Here is a 19,642-nt window from a genome sequence, read left to right on the forward strand (position 1 = left end):
GCTATAAATATTAACATGAACATTATACTGATACTTTAAAGACTGCACATCTTAAATAATCAATAGGTTTTGAATGGCTCCTCACAACCTCTGGTGTCTTTCAATACAGTCAAAGATAAATAATCATGTAAATGTTCAGCTGAAATAACGAGCACTAAAATTAATGTGTTTTTTTTAATGCTGCCGCATTGATTGGCGTTCATCAGTTCTTGCATTATATTACTACCTGATAGGGCTCGTAGAAGAAGGCCTCCACTCCCTCCGACAGTCCTCTGATCAGCCCAAAGGGATTTCCGAGTACATCCAGGCCCAGCACCAGCACATACATCTGTTTAATAGCCTGAAATATACACAAATGGATGCTGATAAGCTGACGTGTATCCAATGTCTGGTTTGATTTGGTTTAATTCTGCAGAATATTTCAACCTAGCTGGCTTGAAGGAATATTTTTGAATATTTCTGGGTTTGTCATTGTGCATGAGTTTTTTTTATACCTGTTTAGAATAATGTCTGATGACCTCCCATTGAAGCTGCTGGGTGGTACAAAACTGGAAGGTCAACTCAAAGAAGGCCAGCCTAAAATAAAAGACAGACTCAGTATAGTCACAAGGATTCCTCAAACAACAAAACACACAAAAATAAAAGTTACTGTGTGTAATTTATGTGTTGTGTATTTGTGCCGTCATGTGCGTGCATACTTGAAGACGACGTCCTGTACGTCAGTGAGTGTGGCTCCGATACTCTTCAGCAGCAGGTTCAGGGACTGGACGGGGATGAGTTCTGTATCTCTCTTCTCCTTCAAGCCGTCTTCTCCTCCTGAACTCAGGGAGAAACTCAGGTGCAGCTGCAAATACAGAGAGAAGACTAAGCTATTTCTGATTTTAAACAAACAACAGAAACATACTACAGCAGAATATTACAGATGGAAATATGCTCTGTGTCTCTACTGAGATTTCAATGTTTTTTTTGTCACATTTATTCCATTTTTAATTCAATTCCTCTTTAAAGCGCTTGTGGTTTTGTTTTGCAGAGGAGAACATTTTTAAGACATTTGTTGACATTTTAATAATTGTAGCATTACTTTAATTATTACACAAATGGAGCAGTCATTCTCCACACAATTTAATATTAAAATTTCTATTACCCTCACATTTCCCTCCTTTTCTGGGTACTTAATTGTGAATTACAACAGTAATCAAAGCATTCAGATGCCAGTGAAAGTACACTTTTCTGCTATTTTTCATACAGACTAAACTAATTAGTTTAGTTTAGTTTATTTGCACTATAATGAGGATAAAATAAATTCAATAGAAAAGACAGTAATTATGGTGCAGGACAGGAAGGAAGCCTAAAAGGCTTATTCAGAGCCCTCTCCTTATTTAAACAAACTCATCATAAACAAAACAAAGTAACAAACAAACAAACAACACACAAGCAAGCATAAACAGTAGTAAAAGAAAAGAAAACAAAGAAAACAAACCTAGAATAAATAGATATGTGCAACCAACAGAAAGAAAGTTGTACTACATTAAGACCTGCAACTATAAGACCGGTGGTGACTGATGATGATGAAAACAAAGACTCAAAAAACATACAGACACACACACATATGCACCTTGATGGGGGAAATGTGGAAGTACTCATAGAGGCTGATAGGAGACGTGTCAGCAGCAGAGACGCTGTTCAGTTCTGTCTTCATGTTCTCGATGTCCTTCTCAAACAGTTCCACCTGGAGGAAGAAGGCAAACATACACATGAATGTACAGGCACAGAAAAAGCACAGACCTCACTGCCTGTTTATTTGATAAGGATTATGATTACGCATCACAGAATTTGAACAAAACAGAGGGAATGTGAGAGTATTTCACCTCCTGCTCTGAACTCATGATGCTGGCGTTCTCAGTGGTAAACAGGTCCAGGATGGCATAAAGGAAGCCCAGATCAAGCTTCAAATCCATTTCTTGAATCAACACTTTGAAGTACCTGAGACAGGTAGACATTTCAACAGGAACTTAGGGGCCAAACTGAGAGAACTATTCCTGTATTCAAAATATTACAGTAAAATAAACAGTTAACAACCGCAGTAAGAAAAACAATTACTTGATGCGAGAGATATCAGAGTGCCCTGCTGTCCTGGTAACGATGCTGATATCAGTTAGAGGTTTGGGTTCTGTAAGAAACATGAAAACAAAATAAGATAACAGACCGAAAACCTCCATATAAACAGCATATATACTCCTTAATCAAACATTAACAGACCTGAGTCCATAGTGATCGACTTTGGCAGTTTTACAGGGTAAAAAACGTAAGGAAAGATGGCTCCTGGCAGCTGATTCTGGATCTGTGGGGAGGATGCACATGTAAAGAGAGTGAATAGAAAAAGTTTTGAATGAAGAAGGAAGGAAGATATCTGTTTCTATTTTAAACTGGACTTCTTTTTTTAACCTGTATGCGGTGGATTTGGACACGGTAGGCGCTCTGTCGCGGTGAGACACTGTACTCCACCTTCACCCCAGGCAGGAAGTGCCTTCTGAGAGGAGCATCACACGGCTGCAGCATCCGCATATCCACGCCATTGGGAGTAAAACTCACCTGAGAGACAATTAAAAAAGAAGTGAAACTGACTGAATAAGATCCCATGTTGAATGAGCTTTTTTAATTTGTACAATTTCCATTTTTTACTGGTCACTTGTTACAGGACCAAATCAAGAAAGTTGATTATATCAAGTCTCTAACCTGGAAGTTGTTTTCCAGGTCAACGATGGCATTGTCAATGGGTCCAGATTCGGTGTACTCTCTGAAGCTGTTCTCCAGCATCTCAGCTTCTTTAGTGCTCAGAGTCTTCCACCGATTCTTCTTCTTAGGCTTTAATTCCCACACCACATCCGAGCTAAGTAGGAGACAATGGATTGTTAATGGTACAAAATCACCACGTGTTGTATAGCTACAACCTGTCTGACTGACAATTAAATCTCATCTGGCCAGTATTGCATTACATTGACATAAATGGGGCCTATGAAGACAGGGGCCGGAAGTTTTCAGTTTTGAAAATCTAAACTATAAAGTGGTATGTTAACGTTAAATTCACCATTTACAAAACAAAAAGAACTTGAGAGTGAAAGAAGATCCCTCATTTGCATTTTTTATTTTATTTTGGCTGACTATGATCACCTGCAGTTCTTTAAAAGTGGACACTTGTTGGATTTCACTTAATCTTATTATATTTTACTTAAGTTGCACTTACTTACTTTTACTACAAATGTCAATGTATTAAACTGAACATGAACATGTGCCCTACAGGTCTGGGCCTGGCCAGGTTTTGTGCTTGTTATTCTGTGTCTACTGTATGTTGCTGGTTTTCTACCTTGTGATCCCAATGAAGGAGACCTCCTGGCTGCTGCTGTTGTTGACCAGAGACACGCCCATGTTCTGTAGCGACAGGATGATTTCCTGTTCAGCCAGCTGTGCCTTCTCACTCTCACACAACAGTTTGTAGATGCGATGCTCCTCAGTAAACAGCACAACACGCTGGAGACCTTTGGATCAACATTAAACACAAAACATACCAAACTTAATTAATCCAAAAGGAATATTCTGGTTTTTCCCCTGCAGAGAGGACACAACACTGAGTCCCTGAAGCTGGTGGGGAGTCACTGATTCTTTATTTAATTAATCAAGGATGAACAAAAGCTTTAACCTGAAACTGACAATCGATATGCCACCTTGTTGTCCACTTGTGCCATAAACATATAGCAAGGTCCATTTGAAATGATACTAAATTCGTACGCAGTTGTAGTAATTGTGTTCTTAGTACATAACAACATTCATGCACTCTCAACAAACTAGCCATCGTAAAGTTCATTTTAAGTGAATATACAACTGCAAAGCATTTCAGATTGTAGTTAAGGGATCTGAACATTTCATTTTGGACATTTCAATTCAAGCTCTTTGTACTTTACCTTCATAAAAGGAGATCACAAACAGTTTTCTCTCATTATTCATATCCTCACGCAGGTCCTAAAGGTTCAAGAGCAGACAAACATGCAAACTGTTTAAACAAACATCGTAATATCTCATGTGAACAACTGTGTTCACATCCAAAACCCATGACCGTACACATCGCCACCACAACATTTACAATTTGGCATTTAGTAAACAATGGTGTCTCACTGCCACTGTAATACTGGCCTCACCTTGAACATATGTAAAAATATATTGAGTCACTGTCCTCCACAGTAATTTACTATAATGTAAGACCAAGAAAAGCAACACATTCTCACATTTGAGAAGATGGAGCCATCAAATGTTTGGTGTTTTTGCTTGAAAAAATTACTGAAACAATTGATCAATTATCAAAATTGTTGTTGATTTATTTTCTTTTGATTAACTAATCAATTAACCACATAATTGCAGCTCTAGTGTGATGTCTACAAAGTCTCTTTTTAAAGTAATAAATATTTCTTTAATGCTGAAAGCAGACCGCTTCCTGCTTTCTGCTGGAAAGAGACAAAGTCAGAGGCAGCTTAAGTTTTGAAGAGCTGAGAAGTTAAGGTGTCTATTGAGAAAAATGATAATTAATAAATATCCCTCCTCAACCACAGACATTGTTCTGGCTCAGATACGGTACCTCCTCACTCTTCAGCTTCCCACTGTAACTGCCACACTTCCAGCAAAGCTCTCGTGACCCAGTGGGTTCAGCCCAGGTGTAGTGCACGGCTTTCCCAGGCTCCAGCTCCTCCTGCTCCGTCGCCTTCTGAGAGCTGCATGCACATGAAACCCACCCAGACACAAACACACTGTATATATCAGTAACATAACATATAACCACTGAAAATCAAGAAAATTTTCCCTTGATTTGAGATGACAGGAAGCAAATAATGACAGACGGCGGTAAAACAGTGAAACAGAGGACAATATAACAGAGCCAAGCCACCAAGAATCTACTGTCATGACAACCATCCAATCCAAAGTACCTGTCTGACAATTCCCAGAAACGGACAGAAATATAGTATTACATGACAGTACAACAGCCAACATCCAAAAGTCCCCAGTACCTCTCCTTTAACTGAAGAGACAAGGTTTAAAAATGCATGTTCACACTGATGTTGATCTCGACTCGGACAACACAAAGCAGACAAGAAAAGGAACTGAGGAAAGAGAGGTAGTAGGGAAGCCATAATCTATGGATGGAGATGGAAAAATAAGAGAATACTAGTCAATGCAACAGAACTACTGGAAGAAGCAGGAGGTGTGATTCCACTGGCAGAATCCCATCCAGTCAGCGGCGTTCAAAACTAGTACTTCTATAAGTAAAGATGATTTGACACTTGATAGGAGACCAAAAGAACATAGTAATAAATGAGTAAATGGGTTTAGATGTCTAACCTGCTCCTCTGAATCTACTCCAGTGACTCTTAGACATTTTAGAACAGGGCAAATTTCCAGGATGGCAATCAAAAACCATGACTAGGGAATGTAGTAGGTGTTTTATAAATATGTTGTTTAAGAGACAGCGAAGCATAGTGGCTCTCATTGTTTGAGTTTTGGAACAAACAATATGATGAAGTTCATGATATATACATTTACTGTACAAGAAATATCAAAAGTACAGTAATAATGTAATTTCAACATGGTAAAGGTGAGGAGCAGATTACACAAAAACAAACCAGAATCAGAACTGAAGCGGTCTTCTTCTACTTATCGTTACCTGCACTCTTGATCTGATCACACTCTGCATTCAGATGTAGCGTCACATTGTAGTGAATGTGACGTAAGCCCTTTAATGTTACACCAATCCTCATTGAAGCGCTGCATCAATTGTTTGTTTCTGCCCTCTTGTCTGCTTCTTAATTTTATAAACAGTATTTGGATCTCTCTTAATCTTTGGAGGTGTTTAATGTTATACTTTAAATCATTTGGCACTCGTAGAAAGTGCAACACCAACATTGTTTTCTCCGCCCTCCCGTTCCCATTTAATTTCTGTCTTTCTTTTTCTGAGTTCAGAGTGTGTCAGAAGAGTTTCTCATTTCATATTTTTCTACCTTTCCTCCTCCTCTGAGAAGGAGAGGTCGAGCAGCTCATCAGCCACCCACGTGGAGTCTGTCCAGGCGCTGCATGACCCACAACACACAAACATAAACTGCTATCAGCAAAAAACAAACAATATTAGTTATTACCAACTAAACTGTTAAAAGGTTGCTGCAACAAGAGAAAAAGGTCATTCAACAAATATGAAAAATACATATCAATGAAATGCAAGTATGAATGTTGTGCATAAAACAGTCCTTACTGCGTTGGTAAAATTAAAAACTGCTGTTTCTTCATTCGGAAACAAAATTTGTTGAAAAGTAAATAAACAGAGATTGAAAATCAAATACAGAAGCTGAATAGACTGGAAGAAACAGTAATGGCACAACATAGAAAGCAAAACATCCTCTTTAGTTTTTCAGAGATTTTCTGTTTACACTTTATTGTGCCCTTTTTTAACTTAAGGCGAGTGTGGCACAACCACACCACGAAAACTTAAAAAAGCACATTTACAGACAACACTTGCACTAAAGAGACACCGTTATGTAATAAAATAAAGCTGTGGAAGTGTTACGGTATTGTAAGGAATGTTGTTATGCTGACACTGAAGATAACAGGCTCCAAGCAAACAGAGATGACTAAAACAGCTTGTTTAAGTACTAAAATAAGGTATGTGGAGCTACTTCATCCTCAGCCAGTACTTCAACTGTATTTGAATCATTTTCTCATCCACTCTCTGCCTCCTTCCTCTCTTCTGCATCTCAATCAGTTCATTTACTGAGCTCACAACCTAAATTTAGTCTTTCATTTTTGTGGTAGTTTAAGGTCCCAATCTCTGTGTTACATGCTTGATGAGGTAATGATTACCATGGTGACCTGCTTCACCCCCCTAAAGTTTAATATCTAACTTCTGTCCTTTCTCCTCCCAGTCTGAGCCCACTTGGAAATGCATCCTACCCAGTAATTTAAACCTGCATGGCTCAAGATCGTCTATTTACTTCCCCCCGAACTGTCCACGTTTTGTTCTCTCACCTCTGGTAGAACTGCAGAGTCTGGTCTTTGGTGTGGTTGATGATGAGGAAGGGGGCAGCTCCGTCGTGGTACTCAGAGAATCTGATTGTGGCTGAGTGGTCTGATAGGTTCACATCCACAATGATCCCACCCACCTGCAGAAGGAAACCAATAACAGTCTACATACTGGAATATATACGGGTTCCTTCAAGACATACCTGAATATCAACTATTACAGATGGAAACAAGGTCTTTACATAGTACATGTTGTATGAAAAAAAGACTTAATATGCACAGATGACCATTATCACAGTGTGTAAGTACTTACAGAGTTGTCCAGGTGCAGCAATAAGCAGTTCTCTGGTCGTGTGAAGTCAATAATCCGAGGAGGCGATAAACAACCCTGTACCTTGATTTTGAGCCGCTTGGTGTCGTTCTCAGGCCAGAAAGGAATGGCTGACTAAATGTAGAATAATACAAAACCTTCAATAATATGGTGAGGGCTTCATCTCAAAATATTACAGAGAAAGTCATTCAGTACTTTAATAACCTAAACACCAGAAGGGTTTGTTAGAATTCAGCAACCAAAGGTCTTAGACAGTTTTGTTATTTCTGACAAATCACATAACAATAAGACTTTCACTGATTACATTTAAATAATTTTAAAAATCTTCTCAGTCTTGTAGATTCATCTGTGTACTGTAGATTTTAGATCAGTAGCATATCTTCACAATCCAATCATTTAATTTAAATCATAGATATTCTGTATATCTAACGTTTGCAAATTAATAATACCTTCAATATTAATAGAATTTGACAGCAGTGAAAGTGATGGAGAGCTTCAAACTGTACTGGCTGCACTTTGTACCTTATGACACCTATTTTCTAGGTCAGAGAAGATGACACACTATCACTGGTATCAGAATAAGCTGCCTGCAAAACCCAAAGATTAGTTTAGTGTATATCATCCATGTTGTGTCTGATTAAGAGACCATGTGGTGGACGTTTTAGTGCCCAGACTTGGTGGCATTAAATGAAAAAACAAACAAAGAAAAAAAACACAGATGCAAACAATGCTGAACTTGGCTCTGACCTGTTCTGGCTCAGCCTCAGTCCAGTTGTCCTGCCCCTCCTCACAGATGTAAACACAGTGTTTGGTTCTGTTGACCAGCATGTAAAACGGCACAAAGGTAACGATGCGGGTCAGACTGAAACTGCTTGCGTCGATCTTCACACCGACCTGAAGTCAGACACACATCACACAATACCCAGCATGACGATTATGTACTTCTCCGATATCAAACCAAATCTCACTGACAAGTAAAAGTCATTTAAATTCAATCCAAAACATCTGCTCTTTGAGCAAAGGTTTTGTGACTTTAAGTTTGTGTCTGAATGTCAGCATCAGTGGCAAAATCTCACCAGGTAATCTTTGAATCGGCCTTTACATTTCACATCTCCATGGCTACCAACTGTGTCCAGGGAAAAGTCATCTGACAGTTCGCTGTCTGAGATCATTAGACGGACCTGAGGGATGAAAAGAATTAAATAATAATAACAAAGCAGTATTTCACTTTGACACAAGCAGGGCTATCTGTGACTTCAGTAGTTCTTAATTGAATAGAGACAAGATTTTACTAACTGATTGGACGATTTAATTGAAAAATCGGTCAGATTATTTCTCCAGTATCTAGCCAGTGTCCCTCTGCAGTTAAATATGCTAATTCAGAAGGATTTCTTAAATACTAACGCTAAAGACCTGTGTATTCGGTTTTGAACATAACTAAACGTCTTTTGTAAGCTTTCACTTCCCTTACCTTATTGTTTCTCAAGAAGTAACGAGGTTTAAAAGAGAAGAGCAGCGGCATGTCGTAGTTCAGTGGGTGTTTGCGGTGGATATCGTCAGCCTTGTACTGCAGCAACCTGCCCGTTTTATTCATCATCCAATACGGTGAGTGGATAGCAACCACTGTCTGTCCAAGGTCATATTTAACATGCACTGCTATGTCCAACTCTTCCCTCTTCCTCTCTGGCCCTTCACCATCATCCTCTTCATTCTCTCGGAGAGACTGGAACACAATGAAGGTGATCTCCTCCTGTTCACTGCGGAGACTGTATGACGGGATAAAATATACAATGAGAATGTAAATGTAAAGGTAAAGAAAGACCAAAGGATTGTCTTATCATTTTAATGTGCAGAGATGTATGAGGATGATCATTACTTCTCTCCTTTGCTAATGTGGGCATTAGGAGGCCCACACTCCTCACTTTCCATTCTGGCTTAGGCCCAAATAAGGTATCATTCTGTGTCTTGCAGTAGGACATGTTGAGGGGTCGAAGGCCACATATGGCTTGAGGCTCTTCCTTGATTTGTGTCTTTAGGTAACGTGGCTCTTAGTTAACATACATGTGCATGTAAATGTATCTCGTGGCTGTTTGCCATTGGCTGTAATCCATAAATTTGTATGATTTGACCAATCACAGATCATTTCTTTGTGCCCTCTCCAACTATAATAGAATAGGGTTTGCTTTTTGCTCGCTGAGACGAACTGATGCAAATCTTTTTATGCGTTCTGTCTCCTTATTGTACAATAATATTTTTTTAATCTTCAACCCAGCAGTGTTTTGTGTATTATTTCATATATGTGTTTAGTATAGTGTCTTCAGACAGTTTCCACATGATTAATTAATATGTGTCTTCTCTTCTGTTGCAGGTTTAAAAACACACTTTCAGGGAAGGAATTCCTTTTTATTTGTTCCTACAAATGAAAATTTGGTGAACTGGACTGGAGTTTTAGTATTTCAACTGTTGCACTGATATTAAGTCACTCAGAACATAAAAGCTGAATAGCTTCATAGCTGAGGGTGTAAAATGTAACATATCAGAGTAAATTAATCAAATGTATGAGCATTATTACTCTTTATGTAAACGATGACTAATATACTCTAAATATATAGACTACATGGACACAGCAAAATAGTCCCAATATATAAGCAGTCTGACCTGTATTTAGAAGACCAATCCTGAGACAAGTAGTCAAGTAGGCGGAGATCGAGCGTTGACTGATTGATGACTGCAGTGTGAAGCTGGGCAGAGTGGCCTGGGTTCAGAGTGGCTTCAGGGGCAGAGGCTCCATTGTCCTGTTGACCAGCGGGCAAAGTTAGACAAAAACAGTCAAACCATAGTATCAGATTTAAGCATGAACTTTGACTTGCCAAAAAAAAATTTAAAAAATAGATAAATAAACCTTCACACTGTTTGGAGCGTCTTGTAACACATGGTTATATAGTGACTAATCCAAGAGTAATATCTGCTGTACTGATATTAATGATGAGGACCATACAGAGTCTGTGCACCCTTTAACGGTAAATTTTGTGCGTCTTAACTGAAAATTGCATACATGTTACTGTTGACAAGTGTAGCATATTTTTAAACCAAATTTCTGGCTTCCAGGCAGAACTCAACTCTTAATTTAACAAGACTAAGAGTCTACAGCCATGCCGTGGTGCTGTACTTCAGTACGGCAGTACTTTGAGCTAAAATGCTAACATGCCCACAAACATATAGGGCCCTATCTTACGCGTGGCGCAAAGTGCCGTCAAGCACAGCGCAAGAGTCTTTGCTATTTTAAAACCGATGCAGTTGTCATTTTCCCGTCTAGCACCCACGTGCTAGACGGGAAAATGTTAGAAGGTGCTAGAAGGTGCAAGCCCACTTGGCTCTTGAAAGGAATGGGAGATGACACTGTGATTGGTTTATTGCATGTTACGCTGAAAACACACCCATGATTAATTAGGAGACTATGGACAACCCCTTTGAACCATGCGCCGGGCGCATCGACCATTTTTCGAATAGCAAAAGTGGATTTGGACACACCCTCAATGCAACTGTGCCATGCACCTCAGACTGTGTGCTTTAGATTGTTAAAATAGGGCCCATAATGTTTACCTTGCTAATTAGCACTAAACACAAAGTACCATTGAGGCTTATAAGGATGACTTTAGCTTTGCAGGTATTTGGTTATGAAACAAGGAATAGGACAAATTGAATGATGGTGCTAGATGAAAAGTCACAAAAGTTATTAGAGTTCATCCTCTGGGGACAATACGTGCAGCAAATTTCACAGCAGTCCATCAAATAGTAGCTGAGTAGCTGAGATATTTCAGTAACAACCAAAAATGTCAATCTGTTGGTGGCGCTACAAGAAAAGTCATGAGATCAACAGATACAACGAACATCTGCCTGTGTGGGATAAAATTAATCTAAAAACCCATTATACATTTTGGAAATGTTCAGTGATGATTTAAAGTGCGACCATATTCTTTTTCGTGAGTATGATACAGTCCTTTTCAATCTACAATGGACCATCTACGGTTTCTCAGCTGACTACCAGTCAGGTCGTACCTTTAGTTCGTAGGCAATGGGGTAAGGCAGCAGGTTGCGTAGCAGGATGGAAGGCCACAGGTGAAGCACAAAGGGCACATCAAAGTGTTCCCCCGCACCCCCGGTGTGTTTGAACGTCACAGCATCCTTCAGTGGCACAATGTTGACCGTCAGCACACCACCGTGCTCTCCACGGCGACGACAGGTCTGCTGGAGGCGTGCCTCAGGCTGCAGGTTGCTGACGTCTTCGTAACTAAAGCCCTCTGAGCAATCAAACTGCTCATCCTGATCATCAGCATCTTCCTCTGTTACTGGCTGAATGCTCAGCTCAGACCTGAAGGGGCAGAAGAGAAGGAATGTGGGTGAAAGAGTGACAGCAAAGACAGACCGTGATTAAGAGACAGAGAGAGAAAAAAGGAGGCAAAGAAGAGTGTATGTAGATGAGTGCATAGACGATCAGGCTTGTTCATGTATTGCACTCACCTGTATGAGTCCAGAGGCACACATAACTCCTCATTAGGGAGAGCAGTACCCAAACATGTTGATCCCTCAAAAACTTTGAATGGGATTGAGAAATGATTGATGATCTGCATGAAAAGAGGGAAAAAAATCATTTTTTTTTAAATTTCATGTTGATCAGTTATCATATTCTGTTTTAAACTAGTTGGAAACTGGTGCATTATGAAAAGAGGAACGAAAAAAAAAAAAAAAAAGCCGTAAGGAAAGAAAGTCTATATGTTGAAAAACGTATTAGTTTTGATTTTTTTATCCTGCTTCTTCTAGCAGGAGAAGCAGGATAAAGTGATTTTGGTATAATCAGGAAAGGCATGTCTTGATAATAATAATAATTATAAACTTTAATGGGTAAGTCTTGATATACACTGCACTGCAGCCTTTTAAAGGAACCGCTTGTCTAATTGATATTACTACATCTTTAATTAGCTTAAAAGATAAAGACTTGACTGTCCCATGTACAACCCTGTATAATTTTCACAGACAGGATAAACAGAAAATGACTTAACATGTAAAGTATAACATGATCAGTGACATACCTGGAAAGGAGAGCGGATCTTGATGTACTTGCTGCCCTCCACAGAGTAAATCTGACAGACCAGGAAACGAGTGACTCCCGAGTCTTTGTGCATTACACTGTACATTCCCCTGCCCACCTTGATCAGGGGGATCACACTGGCTGGGGTGTGGCCCACCGGAGCTGGAGAGAATAGAGGAAATAAGATCAGCCCATACAGTATGTGTTTAGATTCAGGGTTTACACAATTTTCTTACATTAGAAAAGAGAGAGAGGGGGGTATACAAAGTAAAGTAGGACTGATTGGGTCTGAATGGAATAGCATTCAATTTGCTCGAGAGATCAGAATACAAATTAATTGTTGGGTAAGTCTTGATAAAATTCAGTGTAGGCTTTGTGTTTAACTAGAATGTGTTGGCAGTAAATGTAGTTGCCGATGCTGAAACAACTAATGATTGAATTTTGTATGTGCATACTGCATACAGCATATGGTAATTGTTTATCAAGTGTAACTTACTAGGCTGTATGTAGAAGTCCTTTCCACTCAAGGAGGTCATAGCTGAGAACTGGTCGGAGTCTGTTGTGGTTGAATAGTCCATCCCGAGGGTTTCCCCATCCTGCAGCTCCACTGTGCGGTTGGTGCTCTGCTGGCCAATGGGACAAAACATCTCACTGTAACGGACGAATACTGGCAGGCCCAGGCGGTTTTTCACCACAAAAGGAGCTTGATCCTTCTGAAAGCACTCAGCTGTCTGTTTGGCAGCCTCAGCAAATGCCTGCGGAAGGACAAGAATATGAACATTAACGATAAACATCCACCCATCCTTGGACAGTTTCCTGTTAATGTGATGACAGTCCTTTTCTTACCGTGCCCAGATTACTCAGCATGGCCAGTCCACATTTGGAGAGCGTGATGTTGAGCTGGTCCTTACTGCTGATGACAATGACAGTCTTGTAGTCTGGGATATTGTAATCAACTTCATCTGCACAAATTGTGTGCTTCACTGGCTTCTTCTTCATCTGGTTATGGGAGAGTAGAAAGTCAGAAACACTGTATGTATGCGTGCATGTGTGAGTATAAATATGTGTGCGTGTGCACATGTATGTGTATGAGTACCTTCAGTTTCAGTGTCCAGGGTCTGAAACCATCTCTTGTCTCATCCTCTAAGGGCTCCAGCAGTGGCTCCCACACTCCCATCATCTCATTGTAATAATGAAGCTAAACATAAACATAAAAAAATAAAAATAAAAACAAACAAAACTTCAACAGCCAGCAGGAGTACTAATTCTAGACATAAACAGCTGAAATATGTCTGACCTTGTAGTAAGTTACCATAAACGTCTTAATTATGTCAAAATCTTAGTTAAATCTTAAAAATGTGTCTATAATTCATATTATAATGGAACAAATGATACCAAAGGCACGGAAAAAAATCTGGAAAAATAAATCTAAGTCAAAACATTTCTTTATATTGTAGTGAAAGGTTAAATTTAGGATTAGGACATGGTTCTGGAGTTTAGGATAAAGTTTAGGGAATAAATGTGATACATCAGCCATACACACGTCTGTGCTTGTGTGCGTTACCTCTAAGTTGAGCTCGCTGTGTAAGTTAATGAGTGTGGACCAGTTTTTGACGTTTCCATGGAAGGAGGACTTAGCCAGAAGCATGGGGACTGTACGGTGTCCCACTCCAGCCTCCAGAGTCAGACAGATCGATTTGATGGTCACCTGCAAGGATGGACAGTCCATGAAATATCCCGTTCTTATAAATAAAGCTGAAATAACTTATTTTGTACACAGAATAAAATACTACTGCAAATTAGATCAAGGGTTTGTGATACTGAAACATACTAAAATAAAAACTGCAAAAAAATGTAAACAACCAGTTCACTGGCTGTATTATGTCATGCAATCAGCCTACTGCGAAATACCTGTAATGACTCTCCCTGCGGTATCAGTGGGACCAGTGACTTTGTGTCTTCATCCCCTTCCTCCTCTAGGAACCAGAGTTTGAGCTCCTTCCAGCCCCGTTTCTCCCACATGTCCACGGGAACGGGACTTTCTAGTTCCTCTGGAGTTTCTGCTGTGGGAGTCAGTGCAGACTGGATTGTGATGACTGTGTTGATGATGATTGGAGATACCTGGACAGAGAGTCAGACAGTAAAGACATAAAGCTGTTTCATACCAATTCCATTGTTAACAGTGAAATTTCAATGTCTAATTATACACATATTGAACTTTCTTTACCTCAAGAGATGAGATAATGTGTTGCCTAACTGTAACAATTATTAGAAAATATGCCTCTTTTAACATCATTATGCTTATCCTTAAACGATATTGACCAGTCAGACAACTACTACAGGAAAGGGACACTTGAAGGGTATCATAATTATCAATTTTGATGAAACAACTTTTTTAACACTTTAATTTGAATGATATGCATTTCCTGAATTTAATTTCCTGCGTAACAATCATGAAGCACTTACCTTCAGTGTCAGAGCATGGATGGACACCTCCATAGCCTGAGGGGAGGTTGGAGACTGCCTACTCTGGAAGAACACCTGACACGGCTGTAGCACTGTGGTCACATTGTTTTTCCTCTTCTCTCTCAAGAAGGGACACGCCACTACCTACAGCAACAATAACAGGCATCCAGACAAACTTTTTATACGTGTTATTCTTAAATGCTGTGACATGTTAATTATTTTATTCTTTCAAAATAATCTACTTTTTCAGGGATACATTAAGACAAAAAAATGCAACCTTGAGGTCCTTGATACCAGCAGTCATCTGTGATCCCTCTGCATCACTTTTCATTACTAGTTCACACTGTGTGGTCATCACCAGGGCTGGGGCGTCGGCACGCGTCAAGTCAGCCACAAAAACAATCTCTGGCTCTCGCACCACAACATTCATCTCTGTCTTTGATACAACAGCCGGAGCTGCAGCTGAGAGCGACAAGAGAGTATCAGAGGAAAACATCAGTCCAGGGAGTAAGACAACAGGGTACACTTGATGTCAGATTAATTAAATTCATCCTTAACTTAACTCACACTTATGACCTGTACACCACATACCGTACCATTTTTAAAATATAAAGGTTCTATTCCATTCTTCCTGACCGCCAAAGTCGGTACGTGATACCTGGATATGCATTGCGTGCATGCGCAGGAGGTCGAGGCATAATATCGACAGAGTCACACATGGGACCTGGGTGAAGCAAGCAACCTGATAAAGGGGACTGGCACCTAGCAGTCATCTCCTTTTCATCTTCACATCTAACTGCACAGTGTATGTCGTTAGCATTAGCTAGCATCACTGCTTACTGCCTATGCCATTATGTCTCAACCTTCTGCACACGTGAACAATGCATATCCAGGTAGTACATACCGTCTCTGGTGGTTGTCCAGAATTCATAGAACTTTAGATACATTTGTAACTCATTAAAATTATGCCGCACATTAACAATAAAAAAAACAAGTTTCAGTTTGTTGAACTCAGCTAACTACATCAAAACCAATACTTTTAACTCACCGGACTCTTTAGATGTGACAGAGGAGTTAATGTTCTTTTTTTCTCCTGATCCAGTACTGCTCTTGGGTTGTGGAACTTGAGTGAAGCCCTGCTGGGTGGCCTTGAGAAAGATATCTGCCACAGTGAGCAGAAACTCCATGCTGGCACACAGGTACACATCCTGCACCACTGTGTTCAAAGTGGTGCCATCACGGCCCTGACGGTACTTGACTTCCACCATCATGTTCTGTTCTGCACCAGGACGCATGGCCATCATCCTGGGGAGGACAGTGCATGGGTTGGGGGGGGGGGGGGGGGGGGGGGGGGGGGGGGGGTTTAAGAGATCAATGAGAGAAATTCGAAAGACAGGCCAAAGTGAGAGTTAATGCTGGATTCACAGCGGTTACAAATAAACACGCCCACACCGCTGCAACACCTGATTTGGTCTGAATACAGCATCACTAAGTAATCTTAATCTAAGAGCAGTGAGTGAAGAATGAATAGTGAATCTCATTCTCTCACATTTTACTGGTCAACAGAACAAAAGAGAAACAACTGCAGCTCAGCTGAAAACATCTATTATTTGTCAACCACCATTCAGACACATTATATGTAATTTGTCTGCAATTACACTTTCAGACATGATTATTATGTACAGTATTACAAGATTGCACAGCTCGTCTTATTTTCTTAAAGAACCCATGTGTAGGATTTAGTGGCATCTAGTGGTGAGGTTGCAGATTGCATCCAAATGAATACCCCTCCCTTCACCCTCCCCTCCAAGCGTGTAGGAGAACCTATGGTGGCCACGAAAAACGTGAAAGGCCCTCTCTAGAGCCAGTGTTTGGTTTGTCCACTCTGGGCTATTGTAGAAACACGGTGGTGCAACATGGCGGGCTCCGTGGAAGGGGACCCACTCCGTATGTAGACACAATGATTTTTATTTTCAGGTGATTATACACTAATTAAAACATACTTGTTTGAATATTATACTCCATTTCTGCAAAGTCCATTCTGCTAGATGCCACTAAATTCTACACACTGCACCTTTAAGTGATCTTTTTCTACCAGTTTTCTGCTCTTGTCCTGTCAGTACAGTAAGACTGACATGACTTATAGTAGGATCACACTCACTTTGTTGTAATGGCAATAAAGTTAACTCAACTCAGCTTAACTCAACTAACTGCATTACAAAAGCCACAACATCATCTGAGAACAGACAATGACAACATCAATCAAGTTGGCATATGTTGTTGGCATGAATTTTAACAAAATATTTTATTTTCAGCTTGGAGTGTGGGTATTTTTCGTGATACTGTATGATATGCAAGTGTGCAAAACACAAATCTCCGCAAAGACAATGTATGTATGTATACTGTATGTGTGTGTGCCCAGTACCTCGGGGTGACCATCTTGATTTTGGGTCTTTTATCATCTAAAAGACAGGTAGCCAGTTGGACTAAGGCCTTCATGGAGCTGTCAGAGAGCATTTCGACGGAGGTGGAGATCGTGCCCAGCGTAAACTCTGCCAGCTTCAGCTGCTCATCATGTGAGTCCAACATCTGTATCTAGAGAACGACAAGTACACTGTGTTAGCTAACCAAGACTCATAAAATAAGGATGGACTGGCCTTATTTTATATACTCATCATTTATGCCTGGTGTGTTTGTGTGCATTACCTCATTCCCATTAGGGCTGTACAGGACCAGCGTCATGGAGTCGAACATGAACTCTAATTTGAGTGTGGTCTTCAATTTGCTGTTCTTCTGGGTTTCCACAACAGCTGCTATCACCACCGTGTTACCTACAAAGCATATGTTTAAATGTTTAATGGTTTTTGGTTCCAATGGTCTAAAATATTTCCAGTCACGGAAAACAAATTTGTATATTTCCTAAACCTTCTAGGAGTTTCATGGCTGTGGAAAAGTTGTAGATCCTTAATCTTAACCTATTGTACTTAACTGAAATTGCCCAGTTTTAGGACTGACTCATTTGCCCACTAAGTTTTTATTTCATATATCTATAAGACTACAGTATAAAAAGTCTCCCTCCTTACTGCTGGCTGGTCCAGTGGTCCCAGAGCCCTGGGACTCTTTGTTGGATACACAGTCAGAGGAGGGGTCTGTGGTGGATGGTGGAGCTGGAGGGGGAACGGCATCAGACTTCTCTGATAGGTTTTCACTCAGAGTCCTCAGGACCACTGTCATATCATCCTGGCTGAGGAGCAGCTGTTGGGAACAGACAAAAGATATGACAATACTGAGCACTTCTTGATTTAGATTCACCCTCAAACCTAATCTTGGAATCCAATGTCAAAGCAGACAAAAAGGCACACAAAGAGACGGATCGTAGAAGAAAAATGAGCTTTTCTAGGTATTAATAAAATTTTAATATATCCTAATCTGTACACATGTTTATTATTAATCCAATAGGAGTCATTAAACAATCTTCAGACTAAATGAAAAAGAGATGAAGTGACATAAAATGCTCAAGCGAAAAAAATTGCTTATTAAAACCACCACACTTGCAGTAAATCACTCTCCTCCTCATGCTACCATAAATCACAACTTACACTCATGGGCTTAAGATGAGCAGTGATCTCTATGTCAGGTATGATGTGGTACCAGTTGGATGATAGATTTCTCTGGATTTCCAAGTCAAGGCTGACTGGCATCAACAATTGGGTCTCTCCCTGAAATCTTTCATTTATGTATGTGGTTCTGTGGATGGCAACAACACAATAATTATTAGCAAAGTTACTGAGACATATCTGATTACGGTTACTTTCATTTAGTCAAAATACATTTCAGCATGTTAACATTTAATCACAGTTCACTTTTAATCATAAATCATAAAGATGGCTGGAAACTGACCTGTACATCTTGAGATCAGTCAATCTCACTGTCATTATATCCACAACAGGCGGGATCTTCGCGTCACCTTTAAAGGGCTGCTTAGCAAAACAGTTCTTAACAGACAGTAAGCCGAGATCAGCTACAATGACATTGGTGGAAGAGGATGACTGGGGGAGGAAGATGACAGGCGCATTGAAGTGCACGTTCAGAGCAATCCGTGTGCTCCGCTCTGCCAGTTCCTTCACACCTGACGCTGCCTTTTCTGCAGCCTGGACTGTCACCTCAGCCAGGGCCTCTTTAGCCTCCTGGAAGTTATTGATAAATGCCTGGCAGGAAGAAAGAAGAGGCAAAAAACAGAGAAAAAGAGTGTAAGAGAGAAATGATAAGCAGTTGGGATGAGAGGGCAACAAAAAAAAAAAAGAGTATGTAAAACAACCCTAGAAAGCTGTAAGTGAATGAGTAAGATATTTATCAGATAAAGACATGATAAACAATCACAAAAAGTCTGTGGATCTTATAGTATATGACATATATGATCTATTTTAATGTAGTCATTACCACTCAAACTCTGGATCAGAACAAGCAATAATACCAGCATTAACACTAGGACTTTGAAGAACTGATCTTCTCTCTCATTTTCTCTCAGAAAATGTTAATATTTAAAAGAAAATTAAAGTTTATCATATGTCATGTTAATTTTTTTAAATATTGATTTTATCATTGCCTTATAAAATAAATTGAAATGCTGATATATTCATATACAAAATATAGAATATAAATTCTGCCTAATGAGACTGATACACAAATATACATGTTGGGTT

The 19,642-nt window shown here is 39.8% G+C and overlaps 1 protein-coding gene across 3 annotated transcripts in view; it reads right to left on the reverse strand.

Moving 5' to 3' along the window:
* Window positions 1-19,642, reverse strand: part of vps13a (vacuolar protein sorting 13 homolog A) — a 39,458-nt gene that overhangs the window by 5,380 nt on the left and 14,436 nt on the right. For 2 of the 3 annotated variants that reach the window (XM_042420792.1, XM_042420794.1), the window contains exons 33-67: window positions 18,840-19,147; window positions 18,539-18,686; window positions 18,023-18,194; window positions 17,646-17,770; window positions 17,365-17,534; window positions 15,988-16,244; window positions 15,217-15,401; window positions 14,940-15,083; window positions 14,385-14,594; window positions 14,038-14,181; window positions 13,570-13,671; window positions 13,320-13,472; window positions 12,970-13,228; window positions 12,475-12,635; window positions 11,906-12,009; window positions 11,444-11,756; window positions 10,043-10,179; window positions 8,856-9,150; window positions 8,461-8,565; window positions 8,132-8,278; window positions 7,367-7,498; window positions 7,060-7,193; window positions 6,042-6,110; window positions 4,628-4,760; window positions 3,960-4,017; window positions 3,365-3,536; window positions 2,737-2,890; window positions 2,446-2,592; window positions 2,260-2,341; window positions 2,101-2,170; window positions 1,869-1,983; window positions 1,616-1,729; window positions 699-844; window positions 495-576; window positions 227-340 (exon numbers count right to left, since the gene is read on the reverse strand). In XM_042420792.1, coding sequence (XP_042276726.1) covers window positions 227-340; window positions 495-576; window positions 699-844; window positions 1,616-1,729; window positions 1,869-1,983; window positions 2,101-2,170; window positions 2,260-2,341; window positions 2,446-2,592; window positions 2,737-2,890; window positions 3,365-3,536; window positions 3,960-4,017; window positions 4,628-4,760; window positions 6,042-6,110; window positions 7,060-7,193; window positions 7,367-7,498; window positions 8,132-8,278; window positions 8,461-8,565; window positions 8,856-9,150; window positions 10,043-10,179; window positions 11,444-11,756; window positions 11,906-12,009; window positions 12,475-12,635; window positions 12,970-13,228; window positions 13,320-13,472; window positions 13,570-13,671; window positions 14,038-14,181; window positions 14,385-14,594; window positions 14,940-15,083; window positions 15,217-15,401; window positions 15,988-16,244; window positions 17,365-17,534; window positions 17,646-17,770; window positions 18,023-18,194; window positions 18,539-18,686; window positions 18,840-19,147 — 5,361 coding nt within the window. The remainder of the gene's footprint in view (window positions 1-226; window positions 341-494; window positions 577-698; window positions 845-1,615; window positions 1,730-1,868; window positions 1,984-2,100; window positions 2,171-2,259; window positions 2,342-2,445; window positions 2,593-2,736; window positions 2,891-3,364; window positions 3,537-3,959; window positions 4,018-4,627; window positions 4,761-6,041; window positions 6,111-7,059; window positions 7,194-7,366; window positions 7,499-8,131; window positions 8,279-8,460; window positions 8,566-8,855; window positions 9,151-10,042; window positions 10,180-11,443; window positions 11,757-11,905; window positions 12,010-12,474; window positions 12,636-12,969; window positions 13,229-13,319; window positions 13,473-13,569; window positions 13,672-14,037; window positions 14,182-14,384; window positions 14,595-14,939; window positions 15,084-15,216; window positions 15,402-15,987; window positions 16,245-17,364; window positions 17,535-17,645; window positions 17,771-18,022; window positions 18,195-18,538; window positions 18,687-18,839; window positions 19,148-19,642) is intronic. The other variant, XM_042420793.1, reaches the window with a different exon arrangement.

Source organism: Thunnus maccoyii, chromosome 9 (assembly GCF_910596095.1).
Source record: "Thunnus maccoyii chromosome 9, fThuMac1.1, whole genome shotgun sequence".
NCBI lineage: Eukaryota > Metazoa > Chordata > Actinopteri > Scombriformes > Scombridae > Thunnus > Thunnus maccoyii.